This window comes from Theropithecus gelada, chromosome 9, assembly GCF_003255815.1.
Source record: "Theropithecus gelada isolate Dixy chromosome 9, Tgel_1.0, whole genome shotgun sequence".
NCBI lineage: Eukaryota > Metazoa > Chordata > Mammalia > Primates > Cercopithecidae > Theropithecus > Theropithecus gelada.
The window spans coordinates 93,738,402-93,757,684 of record NC_037677.1 but is presented as its reverse complement, the minus strand read 5'-3'; the positions used below and the strand labels follow the sequence as shown (position 1 = coordinate 93,757,684).

General features: G+C 44.5%; 1 protein-coding gene and 1 pseudogene across 1 annotated transcript in view; one reads left to right on the top strand and one right to left on the bottom strand.

Annotated features, from left to right (window-relative positions):
• The first annotated feature begins 771 nt into the window (after positions 1 to 771).
• ARHGAP19 (Rho GTPase activating protein 19) overlaps positions 772 to 19,283 on the top strand; it is a 78,101-nt gene continuing 59,589 nt past the window's right edge. The window contains exon 1 of the mRNA XM_025396917.1: positions 772 to 850. Coding sequence (XP_025252702.1) covers positions 795 to 850 — 56 coding nt within the window. The 5' untranslated portion in view covers positions 772 to 794. The remainder of the gene's footprint in view (positions 851 to 19,283) is intronic.
• LOC112631714 lies at positions 16,030 to 16,800 on the bottom strand (annotated as a pseudogene).

The window sequence follows — 19,283 nt, the reverse complement described above, 5'->3', positions numbered from 1 at the left end:
CAAAAAAAAAAAAAAAAAAAAAAAAAAAAAAAAGCAAGTACTTCTAGGTTGCCACTCCCTGCCTGTGCTTGAGGGATTTCTCTCCGGGTCAAGACAGAGAATGAGTCTTGCATTAAATTAAATTAAATTAATTAATTAATTTATGGCCAGGTGCGGTGGCTCATGCCTGTAATCCCAGCACTTTGGGAGGCTGAGGTGGGAGGACTGCTTAAGCTCAGGAGTTCGAGACCAGCCTGGGCAACATGGTGAAACCCTGTCTCAACAGAAAAATAAAAAATAAAAAAAAAATTGTAAAAAATTATTTATTTTCAACTTTTATTTTAAATGTAGGGGGTACACGAGTAGGTTTGTTATTGTGTATACTGTGTGATGCTGAGATACAGGGTACGGAGTCTTGAATTTTAGAACGTGATGAGGCACTTTCAAAGTTGACAGTTCTATAATTCCGTGATTTACATATCAGGGCAAAATTTGAGCATAGGCTGATGATTTCTGACTTGAACCTAAAAGTCTGTGGAATCGGAGGGGGGGGGTCATCAAAATGAGAAACTACAACTCCCGGCAGGCCTCGGGGCTGGGTAGTCTTCCCCGCCCCTTCCTTTTTTTTCCGCCAGAGCTGGGAACGACCAATGACGGTTAGTCATTTGAATAGACCAATAACATATTAAACAGTTCAGGTTGAGGAGGGGCGGTCGAGTCATCCAATCGCACGGAAGAGGTGAAAACATATTAGCCAATCCAAATATGTGGGGGCGGGACTAAAGTGGGGCGGTGAAAGAAGTTTGCTGACGAAGATGGCGACTGAGGCACAGAGTGAAGGGGAGGTACCAGCCCGCGAATCCGGCCGGAGGTGAGCTGAGTTTGGTCCAGTTTCCTGGGAAACGCGGCCTTGGGATGTTAGTCCTGCCGCCTTTGCCTTGGGTCATGGTGACGCACGGTTCGGGCTTTGTTTCCTTCTCCCATGGCGTTTCTCACCGTCGCGCCTGCAGGGGCTGAGGCGCGGGGGTAGGGCCTCGGCGCTGGGCTCCAGCCAAGCCCCCCACTCCGTCCTGCCGCTGCCCGAGGGGGCTCCGCCCGCTGCGCTGGCTGCGGACGTCCAGCTGGGGTGGCAGCGCTGATCGCCTTGGCGCCGAGACTCCTCTTGATGGCGAGGAAACGGAAGACCAGGGCTGTTTAGCGAATTCCTCACTGTAACACACAGCTTTTCACATCTTCCCCAAGGCACTTAGTGCATTCAGGTCCGAGCAAGGATTTGAGTGTCAATTGGAAATGGTGTTGAGTCCTTGGGCCAGTTTTTAAACCTGGTCTCGACTTCAGTTTCTTCATCTGCAAAGGGACATGAGGATGCCTATTTCCAAGAGTCAAGATTGAATAAGACAATCCATTTAAAGCTAGCATTGAGCTTAGCCTATAATGACAACTCTACGCGATAGATTTTCTTCTTCCAAGTTGAACAACTAAGGAGCAGATGTGAGACGGATCTGTAGTCCAGGACATCATGACTTTATTTCCACAGGGTGTTCTTTCCTAAACAGCCACACCGAGATTTAGCGTTTCCAGGAGAGAATTTCGAGGTGGTGCTGTTGCCTTAGCCTTGAGACCTAAGTTGTCTTGATTGGTTGCAATTTTGTTTTTGGTATAATTCAATAGATTGAGTTTATTTACGTTGCTCCAGCGTAACTCAGTAAAATACTTCGGTTTGGCGTCTTTTGGTTCCATTTGTACCGAATAGGAGATTCCAAGAATCTTGGGAAACTAATGACTTTGTGACCCGACTTCTTCCTGAGCCCAGATGAGCGTGGTTGAGTGTGTTATTTAAAATATGATACGGGGCCGGGCTTGGTGGCTCACGCGTGTAATCCCAGCACTTTGGGAGGCCGAGGCGAGCGTATCATCTTAGGTCAGGAGTTCGAGACCAGCCTGGCCAACATGATGAAACCCCGTCTCTACTAAAAATACAATAATTAGCTGGGCGTGGTGGTGGGTGCCCGTAGTGCCGACTACTCTCGAGGCTGAAGCAGAGGTTGCATGAGCCGAGATCGTGCCATTGCATTCCACCCTGGATGACAGAGCAAGACTTCGTCTCAAAATAAATAAATAAATAAAAATAAAATAAAATATGATACGCAAGAGTTTTCCACTCTTGAAGCTGCCTATAAATGGTTGATCATTTTTGTTTTGCCCGGGAAGTGTAGAGGTGATTGATACATTTGATTAGATCATCCCTCATCCAGTTCTTTAAAAAATTCTAAATTTTTGGTGAAAATCTGAGGACAAATAAAATACTATTCCATAGCAAGAGTAGTTTGAATTTCTTTTCCTTCTTTCTTTTTTTTTTTTTTAAAACACAGGGGCTCCTTCTGTCGCCCAGGCTGGAGTGCAGTGGTGCGATCACAGGTCCCTGCAGCCTTAACCTCCTGGGCTCAACTGATCCTCCCTCCTCAGTCTCTTGAGTAGTTGGGACTACAGGCACATGCCACTATGCCCAGCTAGTGTTTTTGTTGTTGTTGTTGTTTGTAGAAACCGGGGTCTCGCCATGTTGCCCTGAGTGGTCTTGAGTTCCTGGCATAAGTGATCCTCCTGCCTTAGGCTCCCCAAGTGCTGGGGTTATTGGTGTGAGCCACTGCGCCTGGCCTGAATTTCTTTGTAGTCTATTGCCAGTTGAATTTAAATTTTGAGTGAGAGTATTAGTTAATTACATGATCAGTAGGTATTCACACAATCTTACCTGAACCTGAAACCATTTCATCAATTCCATATTGTAAAAGGGAAGTGGGCCGGGCGCAATGGCTCACGCCTGTAATCCTAGCACTTTGAGAGGCCCAGGCCGGTGGATCAGCTGAGCTCAGGAGTTCGAGATCAGCCTGGGGAACACAGTGAAACCCCGTCTGTACTAAAAATACACAAAATTAGCCGAGTGTGGTGACGTGTGCCTGTAATCCCATCTACTTGGGAGGCTGAGACAGGAGAATTGCTTGAACTCGGGAGGTGGAGGTTGCAGTGAGCCGAGATAGCGTGCCATTGCCCTCCAGCCTGGGCGACAGAGCGAGACTACGTTTCAAAAAAAAAAAAAAAAAAAAAAGAACCCGGGTGCGGTGGCTCACGCCTGTGATCACAGCACTTTGGGAGGCTGAGGCGGGTGGGTCGTGAGGTCAGGAGATCGAGACCATCCTGGTTAGCACAGTGAAACCCTGTCTCTACTAAAAATCCAAAAAAAAAATTAGCGGGGCATGGTGGCATGCACCTGTAGTCCCAGCTACTCGGGAGGCTGAGGCAGGAGAATCGCTTGAACCCGTGAAGTGGAGGTTGCAGTGAGCCGAGATTGCGCCATTGCACTCCAGCCTGGGCAGCAGAGTGAGACTCCATCTCAAAAAAAAAAAAAAAAGAAGAGAAGTTTGGGGTTTCTGTAAGGCATTTTGAGGGCAGGACACACATATGTATTTATTACATATTCCCAGTGCTTAGCTTTGTGTAGGTGGTCAATAATTAGTGAATAATAGTCTGTCATTTCTTTTTTTTTTTTTTTTTTTGAGATGGAGTCTGGCTCTGTCGCCCAGGCTGGAGTACAGTGGCCGGATCTCAGCTCACTGCAAGCTCCGCCTCCCGGGTTCACGCCATTCTCCTGCCTCAGCCTCCCAAGTAGCTGGGACTACAGGCGCCCGCCACCTCGCCCGGCTAATTTTTTGTATTTTTTAGTAGAGACGGGGTTTCACTGGGTTAGCCAGGATGGTCTCGATCTCCTGACCTCATGATCCGCCCGTCTCGGCCTCCCAAAGTGCTGGGATTACAGGCTTGAGCCACCGCGCCCGGCCTAGTCTGTCATTTCTAAGAAAAATATTTTCTCGTGGTGATAAATAAATTCTTTCTCGCTCTGCAGGGATTAATCTTTATTTATTTATTTATATATTTATTTATTTATATATTTATTTATTTTTTGAGACAGAGTCTTGCTCTTTCGCCAGGCTGGAGTGCAGTGGCACGATTTCAGCTCACTGCAACCTCTGCCTCCCAGGTTCAAGCGATTCTCCTGCCTCAGCCTCCCAAGTAGCTGGGACTACAGGTGTGTGCCACCACACTCAGCTAATTTTTGTATTTTTAGTAGAGACGGGGTTTCACCATGTTGGCCAGGATGGTCTCCATCTCTTGACCTCGTGATCCGCCCACCTTAGCCTCCCAAAGTGCTGGGATTACAGGCCTGAGCCACCGTGCCCGGCTGCAGGTATTAATCTTTCTTTTTTTTTTTTTTGAGACGGAGTCTCGCTCTGCCGCCCAGGCTGGAGTGCAGTGGCCGGATCTCAGCTCACTGCAAGCTCCGCCTCCCGGGTTCACGCCATTCTCCTGCCTCAGCCTCCCGAGTAGCTGGGACTACAGGCGCCCGCCACCTCGCCCGGCTAGTTTTCTGTATTTTTTAGTAGAGACGGGGTTTCACCGTGTCGGCCAGGATGGTCTCGATCTCCTGACCTCGTGATCCGCCCGTCTCGGCCTCCCAAAGTGCTGGGATTACAGGCTTGAGCCACCGCGCCCGGCCTATTAATCTTTCTAATGTTCTGTTGATAGTGTGGCCCTTGTATTCCATAAAGAAGAGGAAAAAATGGTCTGATTTGCACAGATGAATACATATTTAAATATTGAATGCAGAATATGTGATCATTTAGAACTGCCCAGCTTTATGTTTTTTCATCAGTATTTTAACACTGCTTCTAATAATTACAAATGGTTTAACTGCTTTTAATAAAATATTTATTTATATTTATTTATTTTTGAGATAGAGTTTTGCTCTTGTTGCCTAGGCTGTAATGCAGTGGCATGATCTTGGCTCACTGCAACCTCCACCTCCTGGGTTCAAGCGATTCTCCTGCCTCAGTGTCCCGAGTAGCTGGGATTACGGGCATATGCCACCACGCCTGGCTAATTTTGTGTTTTTAGTAGAGACGGGGTTTCTCCATGTTGGTCAGGCTGGTCTCGAACTCCCAACCTCAGGTCATTCGCCTGCCTCAGCCTCCCAAAGTGTTGGGATTACAGGTGTGAGCCATCATACCCAGCCAAAAGATTTATTTTTAAAAACTTATTATGATTTTTTTTTTGAGACTGGATCTCACTTTGTGACCCAGGCTGAAGTGTAGTGGCACGATCATGGCTCACTATAGCCATGACCTGCTGGGCTCAAGCAATCCTCCCAACTCAGCCTCTCAAGTAGCTGGGACCACAGGCATGCGCCACCACACTCAGCTAATTTTTAAAATTTATTCTAGGGACTGAGTCTCCCTATGTTGCTCAGGTGGGCCTCAAACTCCTGGGCTCAAGCATTCCTCTTGGCCCCCAAAGTGTTGGGATTATAGGTGTGAGCCACTGCACCTGGCCAACGATTTAAACAAGGAAACATTGCTCTGCCTATAAAGATTCCCGTGTTATGTTTTTGACCTGTTGATGAGGAACACCCCCTCCCTTCCGTTTCTGGTCTTTATTAAGTAGAATGGTCCTTTACAATTTAACACATTTCTTTTTTTTTTTTTTTTTTTTTTTTGAGACGGAGTCTCGCGCTGTGTCACCCAGGCTGGAGTGCAGTGGCGCGATCTCGGCTCACTGCAAGCTCCGCCTCCCAGGTTCAGGCCATTCTCCTGCCTCAGCCTCCGAGTAGCTGGGACTACAGGCGCCCGCCACCACGCCCGGCTAGTTTTTTGTATTTTTAGTAGAGACGGGGTTTCACCATGTTAGCCAGGATGGTCTCGATCTCCTGACCTCGTGATCCGCCCGCCTCGGCCTCCCAAAGTGCTGGGATTACAGGCTTGAGCCACCGCGCCCGGCCAACACATTTCATTTGTTATACTTTCTTTTTTTTTTTTTTATTTTTTTTATTTTTTTATTTTTTTTTGAGACGGAGTCTCGCTCTGCCGCCCAGGCTGGAGTGCAATGGCCGGATCTCAGCTCACTGCAAGCTCCGCCTCCCGGGTTCACGCCATTCTCCTGCCTCAGCCTCCCAAGTAGCTGGGACTACAGGCACCCGCCACTACGCCCGGCTAGTTTTTTTGTATTTTTTAGTAGAGACGGGGTTTCACCGTGTTAGCCAGGATGGTCTCGATCTCCTGACCTTGTGATCCACCCGTCTCGGCCTCCCAAAGTGCTGGGATTACAGGCTTGAGCCACCGCGCCCAGCCCATTTGTTATACTTTCAAGTTACTCTTAAGCGGACAGTACTAAAGGGGAATTCACAAATAGCAAATATCCACTGCCAGGCATGGTGGCTCACGCCTGTAATCCCAGTATTTTGGGAGGGGGAGGCAGAGACAGGAGGATCACCTGAAGCCAGGAGTTCGAGACTAGCTTGGGCAACATAGGGAGACTCTATAAAAACATAAAAACACATAGTCAGGTGTGGTGATGCACGCCTGTGGTCCCAGCTACTTGGGAGGCTAAGGTGGGAGGATCACTTGAGCTCGGGAGGTGGAGGCTGCAAAGAGCCATCATCCTGCCATTGCACTCTAGCCTGGGTGACAGAGTGAGACCCTGTACAAACAACAACAACAACAAAAACAAAAAAAGAAACTATCCACTTTACCAATAACAGTATAAACATAATAGAGACCTTTAAGGGTCAAAGAGAAAAGGCGAAAGCCAGAAATGAAATAAAGCTACTTCTCCTCATAATTGGCAGTAGGGAAATACACACAGCTTAGTATTTTTTAATTAAAAAGAAACATTAAAAGAAAGTGCTAACTATTATTACATGAAGAGCCAGCTTAGGAACAGACTGTAGAATGCCTGGAAATGTTTCTGGAGGACAGGGGAGGTGCCTGAAGATGTGGAAAGGGTTCTATATCCTGTTAATTTATGTATACCTTAGGTATGGAATACTGGTTAGTAAACATGACTTCCTGAGCCTTGTTTTTTTGAGACGGAGTCTCACTCTGTGGCACAGGCTGGAGTGCAGTGGTGCAATGTTGGCTCACTGTAACCTCCGCCTTCTGGGTTCAGGCAATTCTCCTGCCTCAGCCTCCTGAGTAGCTGGGAACTACAGGCATGTGCCACCATATCCAGCTAATTTTTGTATTTTTAGTAGAGATGGGTTTCATCATGTCGGCCAGGCTGGTCTCAAACTCCTGACCTCAGGTGATTCACCCGCCTTGGCCTCCCAAAGTGTTGGGATTACAGGTGTGAGCCACTGCACCTGGCCTGAGCCTTTTTTGTTAATTGCTTTTTCTGTAATAAGACAGTAATGTGTTCCTTTGAGAAAAATGATTCAACCTTTATTGATCCCAGGAAGACTTGTCCTTATATCACAAGGTAAGTGAGAAAACCTGGTTTAAATATCTGAATCTAGTTTTGTATTTGTGCTGTTAAATTCTTTTTTCTTTTTTTTTTTTTTTGAGATAGAGTCTTGCTCTGTCGCCCAGGCTGGAGTGCAGTGGCGCGATCTCGGTTCACTGCAAACTTCATCTCCCAGTTTCACACCATTCTCCTGCCTCAGCCTCCTGAGTAGCTGGGACTACAGGTGCCCGCCACCATGCCTGGCTAATTTTTTTTTTTGTATTTTTAGTAGGGACGGGGTTTCACCATGTTAGCCAGGATGATCTCAATCTCCTGACCTTGTGATTCGCCTGCCTCGGCCTCCCAAAGTGCTGGGATTACAGGCGTGAGCCACCGTGCCTGGCCTGTGCTGTTAAATTCTATCTGAAGGGTAATGAGGAGTAGATTTCTTCAGGGGATTTTCTTGAATATGGTTTTATTTTACATTTTATCAATGATCAGGTTGAGAGTTTGATCATATTTGTAAACAAGGCCTGTCTTGGAAGGAGGGGAAGGAAGAAAATAGAATTTTAAAATTAATCTGCATAAACTGGTAAGTGGCATGAAACCACAGCATAAAGCAAAGCAGATACTGTTGCACAAGTTTTCTTTGGTCAGAACAAGTGGGTTGGTAGTATTATAAAGAGTGATATTGGAAATCTGTACACTTTTTGTTGTAAACATTAAATTTGGCTTAGGCCAGGTGTGGTGGCTCATGCTTGTAATTGCAGCACTTTGGGAGGCTGAGGCGGGCAGATCACTTGAGGTCAGGAGTTCGATACCAGCCTGGCCAACATGGTGAAACACTGTCTCTACTAAAAATATAAAAATTAGCTGGGTGTGTGGTGGGTGCCTGTAATCCCAGCTACTGGGGAGGCTGAGACAGAATTGCTTGAACCCGGGAGGTGGAGGTTGCAGTGAGCTGAGATCGTGCCACTGTACTCCAGCCTGGGCGACAGAGAGAGAGAGATTCTCTCTAAAAAAAAAAAAAGAAAGAAAATTAATCTGGATATAGTGGCACATACCCACAGTCCCAGCTACTTGGGAGGCTGAAGCAGGAGGATCACTTGATCTCAAGAGTTTGAGGCTGCAGGAAGCTAGAATCCCACCACTACACTCTGGCCTGGGTGACTGAGACCCTGTTGTTAAAAAAAAAATAAGTAAAAATAAAAATAAATTTGTTTAAAAAAATTGTATTAAAAAACATAACCATGTATCATCTTACCTATTAAGTGTATAGTTAATTAATGTTAACTACATTTGCATTGTTCTGTGTCCAGCCATTTTTTATATGGAGCATCTATAACCTACAAATCCATTGAAGCTTTAAGAGTATATACTTTCAGCCTTGCACAGTGACTCATGCCTGTAATCCCAGGACTTTGGGAGGCCGAGGCGGGCAGATCACCTGAGGTCAGGAGTTTAAGACCAGCCTGGCCAGCATGGTGAAACCCTGTCTCTACTAAAAATACAAAAAATTACCTGGGCGCAGTGGCGTGCACCTGTAATCCCAGCTACTTGGGAGGCTGAGGCAGGAGAATTGCTTGAACCTGGGAGGTGGAGGTTGTGGTGAACTGAGATCACACCTTTGCACTCCAGCCTGGGCAACAGAGCGAGACTCAGTCTCACAGGAAAAAAAAAAAAAGGAATAAAAAAATATATACTTTTTTTTTTTCTTTCTTTTTTGTTAAGAGTGTATAGTTTGGCTGAGAGTGGTGGCTCACACCTGTAATCCTGTCACTTTGGGAAGCTGAGGTGGTAGGATCACTTGAGCCCAGGAGTTTGAGACCAGCCTGGGCAACCTAGCAAGACATTGTCTCTACTAAAAATAAAAAAAATTAGCCAGGCATGGTGGCATACGCCTGTGGTCTCAGCTACTAGGCAGGCTGAGGCAGGAGGATTGCTTGAGCCTGGGAGGTCGAGGATGCAGTGAGCCGTGATTATGCCACCACTCTAGCATGGGCAACTGCGCAAGACTGCCTCAAAAAAACCCCAGTGTATACTTTTTCCCCTCTTTCCCTGCTATGAAATAAACTTATATAATATTTACTACAGAAGGCTAGAAAAATATGTAGAAAGAAACCGGAGGCTGGGCTCAGTGTCTCACGCCTGTAATCCCAGCACTTTGGGAGGCCAAGGTGTGGGGGATCACTTGAGGTCAGTAGTTTGAGACCAGCCTGGCCAACACGGTGAAACCCTGTCTCTACTAAAAAGACAAAAATTTAGCTGGGCGTGGTGTTGCATGTCTGTAATCCCAGCTACTCAAGAGGCTGAGGCAGGAGAATCGCTTGAACCTGGGAGGCAGACTTGGCAGTGAGCCGAGATTGCACCGCTGTACTCTAGCTTGGGCAACAGAGTGAGACTGTCTCAAAAACAAAAAACAAAAAATACAAATAAAAATAAGAGAAAAAAGCCAGGTGTGGTGGTGTGCACCTGTAGTCCCAGGTACTGGGGAGGCTGAAGTGGGAGGATTGCTTGAACCCAGGAGCTTGAGGCTGCAGTGAGCTATGATGACACCACTGTGCTCCAGCCTGGGTGCCAGAGTGAGACCCTGTCTCTGAAAAAAAAAAAAAAGGAAAAAGAAAAATATGTAGAAAAAAAGTAAATAAGCCACTCCAATTTACCAGATAGATACAACCATTATTAACATTGAGATAGTTTTTTGTTTTTTTTTTTTTTAATAGAGATGAAGTTTCACTATGTTGCCCAGGCTGGTCTTAAACTCTTGGGCTCATGCCATCCTCCCACCTTGGCACCCCAAAGTGCTGGGATTACAGGTGTGAGCCACCACATCTGGTTCCTTCTGAGTCTTAAACTTTGTCTGTTATCTAAAATGTGACCTATCCAAGACCTGATTTCTATATCTTGGTTTCACAATTTCCTCCCAATAAGTGCATCATTTCCGGTTGGAAACAGTATAGCAAAAGAGTGATTGAAATACAAGTATTTTCTTTCTTTCTTTTTTTTCTTTTTTGAGACTGAGTCTTGCTCTGTTGCCCAGGCAGAAGTACGGTGGCATGATCTCAGCTCACTGCACTCACTGTAATTGAGATTACAGGCGTGAGCCACCACGCCTGGCTGGAATACAATTATTTTCTTTTTTAGTCCTCACTGCAGCCCCATGAGGAATTATTATACTTAGTTTAGAGATGAGGAAACCGAGACTGAGAACGGTTATGAAGTGGCAGACTCAGAATCAAAGCCCAGATTGTCTGCCCCAAAGCCTGCGAGATATCCGGTGAACCACACTGCCTCCCGAAGATGCCCTCTGGTCACCTTCAGTGAACACTTTCACCTACACTTTTACTAACCATCTTTTAGGATGGGTTGTTTCCACAGATGCTGGAGTCTATTTATTTTGTGCTGATGTTTTGCTACTATTACCTGATATAAACCAAGTTCAACTAGGCCATAGAAACTACATAGTAATAGCTGGGCGCGGTGGCTCATGCCTGTAATCCCAGCACTTTGGGATGCTGAGGTGGGCGGATTGCCTGAGGTCAGGAGTTCGAGACCAGACTGGCCAATATGGTGAAACCCTGTCTCTACTAAAAATACAAAAATTAGCCAGGCATGGTGGCAGGCACCTGTAATCTCAGCTACTCGGGAGCCTGAGGCAGGAGAATCACTTGAACCCGGGAGGCAGAGATTGCAGTGAGCCAAGATCGCACCATTGCACTCCAGCCTGGGTGACAAGAGCGAGACTCTGTCTCAAAAAAAAAAAAAAAAAAAAAAAAAAAGAGAAAGGAAACTACATAGTAATTTAAACAGAGAATGTTTAATAGGTTATTAACTATAACTGAGGATTCGAGTAACAAGGGATTGGCTAGTAAGAAGTAAAGAGATCTCTAAAAAATACAGAAATAGATACAGGAATCGGCTGAGATAGAATGTACAAGGAAGAGGTTCCCTAGGGCAGAGTTCCAGACCTTGCTGGAGATGGCATGGCCATGGTTGACTGAATGGCAGAGACATTGCTCTGAAGGGGAAGATACAGAAGGGAGGGCTCAGATTCATACTGGGACAAACAGACTTACACATTCATATTTGTTAGGATTCTTTCAGTTATATGCGATAGAAACTAAAACTAGCTTAAGCAAAAAGAGACTCTAAAATTGGCTCAAGAAACTGAAAAGCCCAGGGGATAAATCAAGTATGGTTTAATCTGTATGGAAAATCTCAAATCTCAGTGTCACTAGATATCTACCTCTTTACTGTCTTAGATCTGGTTTCCTCTGTTTTTGCTTCCTAAGAAGGCAGATTCTGTATAAAAAGTGGCAGTAATGGACCACCAACGGTGTCAGTCTTACATCCCACCAACTTAGCAATTTTAGGATTTCACTAGAGTCTTGGAGTTGAGACTTTTTGTCCTGGTTTGACTTGCGGGCCTTTGCCTGGATTCGTGAAGGGAATAAAATGTTTCAGTTGGTTAAGCTTGGGTGACATGCTCACAGCCAGTGACCACCAGATCGCATAGGTTTGAAAGATGGGGAGAAGTTTTTTTTTTCTTTTTTTTTTTTGAGACGGAGTCTCGCTCTGTCACCCAGGCTGGAGTGCAGTGGCGCGATCTTGGCTCACTGCAACTCTACCTCCCAGGTTCACGTCATTCTCCTGCCTCAGCCTCCTGAGTTGCTGGGACTAGAGGCGGGCGCCACCATGCCCGGCTAATTTTTTGTATTTTTAGTAGAGACGGGGTTTCACCACGTTAGCCAGGATGGTCTCCATCTCCTGACCTTGTAATCCGCCCCCCTCGGCCTCCCAAAGTGCTGGGATTACAGGTGTGAGCCACTGCGCCTGGCTGAGAAGTTTATTGCTTAAAAGAAAATGGGGGTGCTGTTACCAAAGGAAGGGGAAAATAGATACTGGGAAGGCAAAAGCAGCAGATGTCCACTGTGCTGTCTCTGTAACTCCCCGTGTACCTCTCTTTAAATTTATGTTTTGAAAAGGGTCGGCCACTAATGTGTGGTGAAAACACTTTATGTTTCTTAATAAAACCCCGAGAAACCAAAAAGCACCTTAAGTATTAGCTATCATTTTTCCCCCACTGTCTAAATCCTACTCGTCTTTTAAGATCTAGCTCACATCTCTTGTATATGGGTGAAAGAGTCTCTCCTGAATTCTTAGAGCCTTTATTGTCTGTATCATGGGTTTGGCTATTAATGATCTTGTATCTTCTTTTGTGTTGTGGTCTTCAGCTACTATTTGAAATCGTGTAGCACTTAGTGAATTTTCAATTCCTGGAGGCCAGAGACTTACCTTGATTTTTGTCCCTATACCTTACAATACCTTAAAGTTACAAAGGAATCAGTAGATCATGATTGGATTGATTTTAAATGACACATGAGTGGCTAATTTCTTGTGTGGGTACCATATGTCTCAGAAAAGCAATTCACCTTCCTATGCTGGTTGGTGAAAAGATTTATGGTTAAGTTTGTGGAATATTGAATACTTCTGGCTGACTAAAAGTATAGAAAGTCTTTTCTTTGTTGAGACAGGGTGTCGCTCTATTATTACTCAGGCTGGAGTGGCAGAGGCAAGAACACACCTCGCTGCAGCCTTGACCTCCTGGACTCAGGTGATCCTCCCACCTCAGCCTCCTGAGTAGTTGGGACCAGAGACTCAAGCAATCATGCCTGGCTAATTTAAAAACATTTTCTTTCTTTCTTTTTTTTTTTTTTTTTTTTTTTGTAGAGACAGAGTCTCATCATGTCACCTAGACTGGTCTTGAACTCCTAGGCTCAAGTGATCCTGCCACCTTGTCCTCACAAGGTGTTGGAATTATAGGCATGAGCCACTGTGCCTGGCCAGAAACTTTTTTTATTTTTATTTTTTTGAGACGGAGTCTCGCTCTGTCACCCAGGCTGGAGTGCAGTGGCGTGATCTCGGCTCACTGCAAACTCTGCCTCCCCGGTTCATGCCATTCTCCTGCCTCAGCCTCCTGAGTAGCTAGCACTACAGGCGCCTGCCACCTCGCCCGGCTAATTTTTTGTAATTTTATTTTATTTTATTTTTTTAGTAGAGACTGGGTTTCAGCGTGTTAGCCAGGATGGTCTCGATCTCCTGACCTCATGATCCGCCCACCTCGGCCTTCCAAAGTGCTGGGATTACAGGCGTGAGCCACTGCACCTGGCCGCCAGAAACTCTTAAGAATTTTCAATTTGTGAGCTTCTGTAGATATGAACAAGTCATATGCCAGAACAAAAACCATTAGCTGTCTCTTGGATAGTATGTGTCACTCTGGACTTTGGAACAAATGAATATAGAATTAGTCTTTTAGGACCTAATCTGATCATACATAGAAGTACTTCCAGTTATAAGTGCCTGAGACTCATGGCACTTAAAAGTCTGCCCACCTCGGGCTCCCAAAGTGCTGGGATTATAGATGTGAACCGCTGTGCCAGATGTTACTTTCTTTTTTTCTTTTTTTTGAGAGAGTCTCACTCTGTTGCCCAGGCTGGAATGCAGTGGCGCGATCTCATCTCACTGCAAGCTCCGCCTCCCGGGTTCACGCCATTCTCCTGCCTGAGCCTTCCAAGTAGCTGAGACTACAGGCGCCTGCCATCACTCTCTGCTAATTTTTTTTTTTGTATTTTTAGTAGAGACAGGGTTTCACCATGTAATCCAGGATGGTCTTGAACTCCTGACCTTGTGATCCACCCACCTCGGCCTCCCAAAGTGCTGAGATTACAGGCGTGAGCCCCCGTGCCCTGCCAGATGTTACTTTCTTAATACAAATAACTTTCTTCCCATTGTACACTAGTGTGAGGGAGGAAAATTAAGGAAGGTGTCAGCAACAGAATTAATGCTTATTCATATGACACCCAAAAAGATAAAAATTACCAAGCAAATAAATAAGTCAATACATTGGCATTATTGATACTCATCATTCTTGACTGAGAATATTACATTGTCATTCCATTGGGCAGAATCTTAGATTAGGATTCCAAAAATGTTTAGGTTAAGAAGGTAGGCAATCAAGAGTTTTTTCATCTCAGAATAGTTTGCCAATTTAATTTTGGTTAAGTTGTATTATTAGTTTGAAATCTGGGCTAGGCGTGGTGGCTCATGCCTGTGGTCCCAGCACTTTGGGAGGCCGAGGTGGGAGGATCACTTAGGCCCAGGAATTTGAGACCTGGGCAACATAGAAAGACTTGTTTCTACAAATAGTAAAAAAAATTAGCCAGGTGTTGGTGGTGCATGTCTGTGGTACCAGCTACTTGGGAGGCCGATGTAGGGGAATTGCTTGAGCTCAGGCAGTTGAGGCTACAGTGAGTCATGATTGTGCCATTGTGCTCTAGCCTGGGCAACAAGGGGAGACCCAGTCTCAAAAAAAAGAAAACTAAAATAAAACACACACACACAAGCAAGCAAGAAAGAAATTTGTTTAGGTTGAGATCAAATATAGGGGCCAAATATATTTTCAGACTTTTGGAGTCTAAATTAGAGATAATTTTGTAGCTTATACTACAAAACATTGCACAGCTATTCTTAAGGGCAGACCTTAGGGTATAAATATTTCAAAAATTTTATCTAAGAAATTGGATATCGTTCCCTGAATTGTGGTACTACTTATTAATGTTGAACTGTCTCTGATATTAAAAAGCACCACCAGCTTGGGCATATAGGGCCTGTTTAGTTTTCTCTTCTCTCTTTATGTACAACTTTCATGATACTGCCTTAAATTTGATATGTAGAAAGAGGGAAGAATACAGTCTTTTCTTTGATAGTTGTATTTCTTATCTAACAGCTTTCCAACAAAGTGACACAGTTAAAGCCATGTTTCAGAGCCTTTTAGAGTTGAAAAAGCAGTAAGAGAGAGTGAATACTTCTCTGAGGGTGGTAAATCAGATTTAGACAACTTTAAATATAGCTCGTATTTTGATAAATCTTGCCAAGGTTGTGGTTCTTGGAAAACAAATGAAGTTAGGCAATTCACCAGGGAGGAAACATTTAGTTTTGTGGGTATGCAGTTTTGGTATAGTCAGCCAAAAGATACATCTGCAGGATGCAGTTTTTTTTTTTTTTTTAAACTGCCTTGAATTTTGCAGATTCATGGCTTCAACATGCCTTAGAAGCACTTGCATTTCATTTTTCTGTAATTGATTTTTCAGCTGTGGATTGTTTCCAGTCCTTTCACTGAGCATATCACCTTACATGTAGGGTTCCATCTAGTGGTAAAAGTGGTAATTGTAGACTATAAGTAGGTTATACAAATTATTATTTTTTTAGTATTACTAGATTGATAGATTTATGCCGCTTTGACATGATAGGGCACAGTCCACCTGATTGATACTCATTTGGCACACTCTTCTCAATTCTGTTCACTAAATTATATCTTGAGTTAGGATGAAAATAATACAGCTTTCAGGCTTTAAAGTGACTAAATTTAAACTGTTAAGAGTCCTGACATTGTCTGCACAAGACAGCATTTTCTGTCACTTACAGAAAGTTATGTTTGGCTTGTCAAGAAAAAAAGAAACATAATCCCAAAGCAGCAACCATTTAAAATAAAAGAAGACTGCCACAAGGATTCATGCAGAATATTTAAAATTTTCCTGTTGAACAAAATGATTTAACTGATTTTTTTCTTCAGGGATGATGCTCTCAAATAGCTTATATGCATCTTTTGGAAATTGAAAGATCCTGGAATAGCGTCTTCCATGTGGGACATCTTGAAAGATAGTATTTTGGTTTCAGTGAGTTACGTGAATGAATCTCCAGTCCTTATCAGTGTGATGGGTCTGTTTACAGAGTATAAGTTTGATTCTTAGATTTGTAGAATTTATAAAGAAAGAAAACTATAGCCTGTATACCAAAGACAAGGACAGTTCTTCCAGCAAAACTGACTGCATCAAAAGTAGACTTCTGCGCAGATTGTGAGGTTGGAGTGAAAGTGGTATTTGTTGTACCTGATGTAGTAACTGTGGTGGGAGTTGTAGAAGAGAAAGGCAGAGTTGTGGTTTTAACTTGGGATACTGGGAGTTATTATTTCCTTTAGGCTTCTGTGTTTCCCAAGATTTCCACAAAATCCATAAAAAGTCATTGTGAACTCAAAATACAAAGCCTCAGCAAATCTGCTCAGATTCACTGAGTGTGAAACACTGGATCTATGTGTCACTGTGGAATTGATTGGCACCAGAGTGGCAGTTGGCACAGAACAGAAGTCTGTCCTGTTCACCACACCACAGTCTCTAACTGTTGAATTATGTGAACAGTAGCTCTCATCTTCTTTACATTCTATCTAAAAGCAGGTATTATTAACAGTGCTTTAAAACAGGAAACACAGCTGTTGCAGCCTTCATAGGTTTCTGGTGCTGGGGTGGTGACTGATGGGAAGGATGTCACTGGCACTGGGGTTATCTTGGAGTTGCGACCCACAGCAGTGGGCAGGAGAGCCCTGACATGGTGTCCTCAGCATTGGTATCCAGAGGAAAGCTGCCATGCACAACATCCTGTCAATCTCCTGCAGGCCACCTACCCCAAATTGTTCTTTTTGAGGGGTCTTACCTCTATCATTCTTTGGGATAGTTGTCCAGAGCCCTTGTTATTTCTGTATGCCTACATACCCATACCTAGCTACTAATTTTCCTGCTTCTGGCCATCTGTGTAAAAACTTTTGTGATGAGGAAATTAATCTTTAGTATATACTTTGATTTTCTATAATATTTATATCAAATTGAAGTGAGATTGAAGCCAAAACTACTTGGTTTCTTTATTTTTTATTTTTTCGAGGCGGAGTCTCGCTCTGTCGCCCAGGCTGGAGTGCTGTGTCCTGATCTCTGCTCACTGCGAGCTCCGCCTCCTGTGTTCACGCTATTCTCCTGCCTCAGCCTTTCCAGTAGCTGGGACCACAGGCGCCTGCCAGCACGCCCGGCTAATTTTTTTTATTTTTAGTAGAGACGGGGGGGTTTCACTGTGTTAGCCAGAGTGGTCTCGATCTCCTGACCTCGTGATCCGCCCGCCTCGGCCTCCTAAAGTGTTGGGATTATAGGCGTGAGCCACCGTGCCCAGCCCAGTACTTGGTTTCTTTAAAAAAATTTGTCATGAAATGTCGATTATACATACAAGTTTATAGAATAATATAATCAATACTCTTCCCATTACCTGGCTTCAGCAAATCTTAAAATTTTGCCATATTTGCTTCAAATGCTCCCCTTTTCCCATAGCTCAATGATTTATCCACAGAACGTTATTAGCACTTCAGGAACTCTTTTTTTTTTTTTTTTTTAAAGATGGGGTCTTACTCTGCCACCCAGGCTAGAGTGCAGTGGCGCGATCTCAGCTCACTGCAACCTCCACCTCCGGGGTTCAAGCAGTTCTGCCTCAGCCTCCCGTGTAGCTGGGATTACAGGCGCCCACCACCATGCCCGGCTAATTTTTGTATTTTTTAGTAGAGACGGGGGTTTCACCGTGTTGGCCAGGCAGGTCTCGTCCGCCTGACCTCGTGATCCACCTGCTTTGGCCTCCCAAAGTGCTGGGATTACAGGCATGAGCCACTGTACCCGGCCTCAGGAACTCTTTCATACCTTCATGCCTTCTCTTAATCACTGTCCATGAAAGGTAACCATTATCCTGAATATTATGGTAAATACATTTCTGCTTCTCTTTATAGTTTACCATTTAAGCAAATATCTCTAAATACTAGTTTCGTTTATTTTTAAAATTTGATATGTCGTCATATAGTATATAGTTGTATGTTTGTGTGTGTGTGTGTGTGTGTGTGTGTGTGTGGCTTCTTTTGCTTTTCATTTGTGAGATTTAGCTATGATTGTACATATAGCTAGAGTCTGTCCATGTTCATTACTATGTAATATTCCATTGCAAATAAACAAAGCCATTAAATTAAAATTCTGCTGGACATTTTGCTTTTTTAGTTTTGGCTGTTTAGAAAATAATGTTGTGGGTTGGGTGTGGTGGCTCATGCCTGTAATCCCAGCATTTTGAGAGCCAAGGTGGGTGGATTGCTTGAGGCCAGGAGTTTGAGACCAGCCTGCTCAACATGGGAAACCCTGTCTCTACTAAAAATACAAAAATTAGCTGGGCATGATGGCACTCACCTGTAATCCCAACTACTCAGGAGTCTGAGGCATGAGAAGCGCTTGAACCATGGAGGCAGAAGTTGCAGTGAGCCAGGATAGTGCCACTGTACTCCAGCCTGGGCGACAGAATGAGTCTCTGTCTCAAAAAAAAAAAAAAAAGAAAAAACAAAAGCAGAAATTAATGAAATAAGCTGGGCATGGTGGCTCATGCCTATAATCCCAGCACTGTGGGAGGCTAAGGTGGGTGGATCACCTGAGGTCAGGAGTTTGAGACCAGCCTGGCCAACATGGCGAAACCCTGTCTCTACTAAAAATACAAAAATTAGCTGGGTATGCTGGTGTGTGCCTTTAATTCCAGCTACTGGGGAGGCTGAGGCAGGAGAATTGCTTGAACTTGGGAGGTGGAGGTTGCAGTGAGCCAAGATTGTGCCATTGCACTCTGGCCTAGAAGACAGAGCAAGACTCCATCTCAAAGGAAGAAAAAAAAAAAAAAAAGAAACTAATGAAATAAACAATAAACATACACAATAGAGAGGTTCAACAAAGCTAGAAGTTGGAACCTTGACAAAACTAATTACATTGAAAAACAATTTTTTTTTTTTTTTTTTTTTTTTGAGACGGAGTCTCGCTCTGTCGCCCAGGCTGGAGTGCAGTGGCCGGATCGCAGCTCACTGCAAGCTCGGCCTCCTGGGTTCATGCCATTCTCCTGCCTCAGCCTCCCAAGTAGCTGGGACTACAGGCGCCTGCCACCTCGCCCGGCTAGTTTTTTGTATTTTTTAGTAGAGATGGGGTTTCACCGTGTTAGCCAGGATGGTCTCGATCTCCTGACCTCGTGATCCGCCCGTCTTCGCCTCCCAAAGTGCTGGGATTACAGGCTTGAGCCACTGCGCCCGGCTGAAAAACAAATTACCAGTATCAGGAACAAAGAGGAGGACATTACTATGGAACCTAGAGATATTA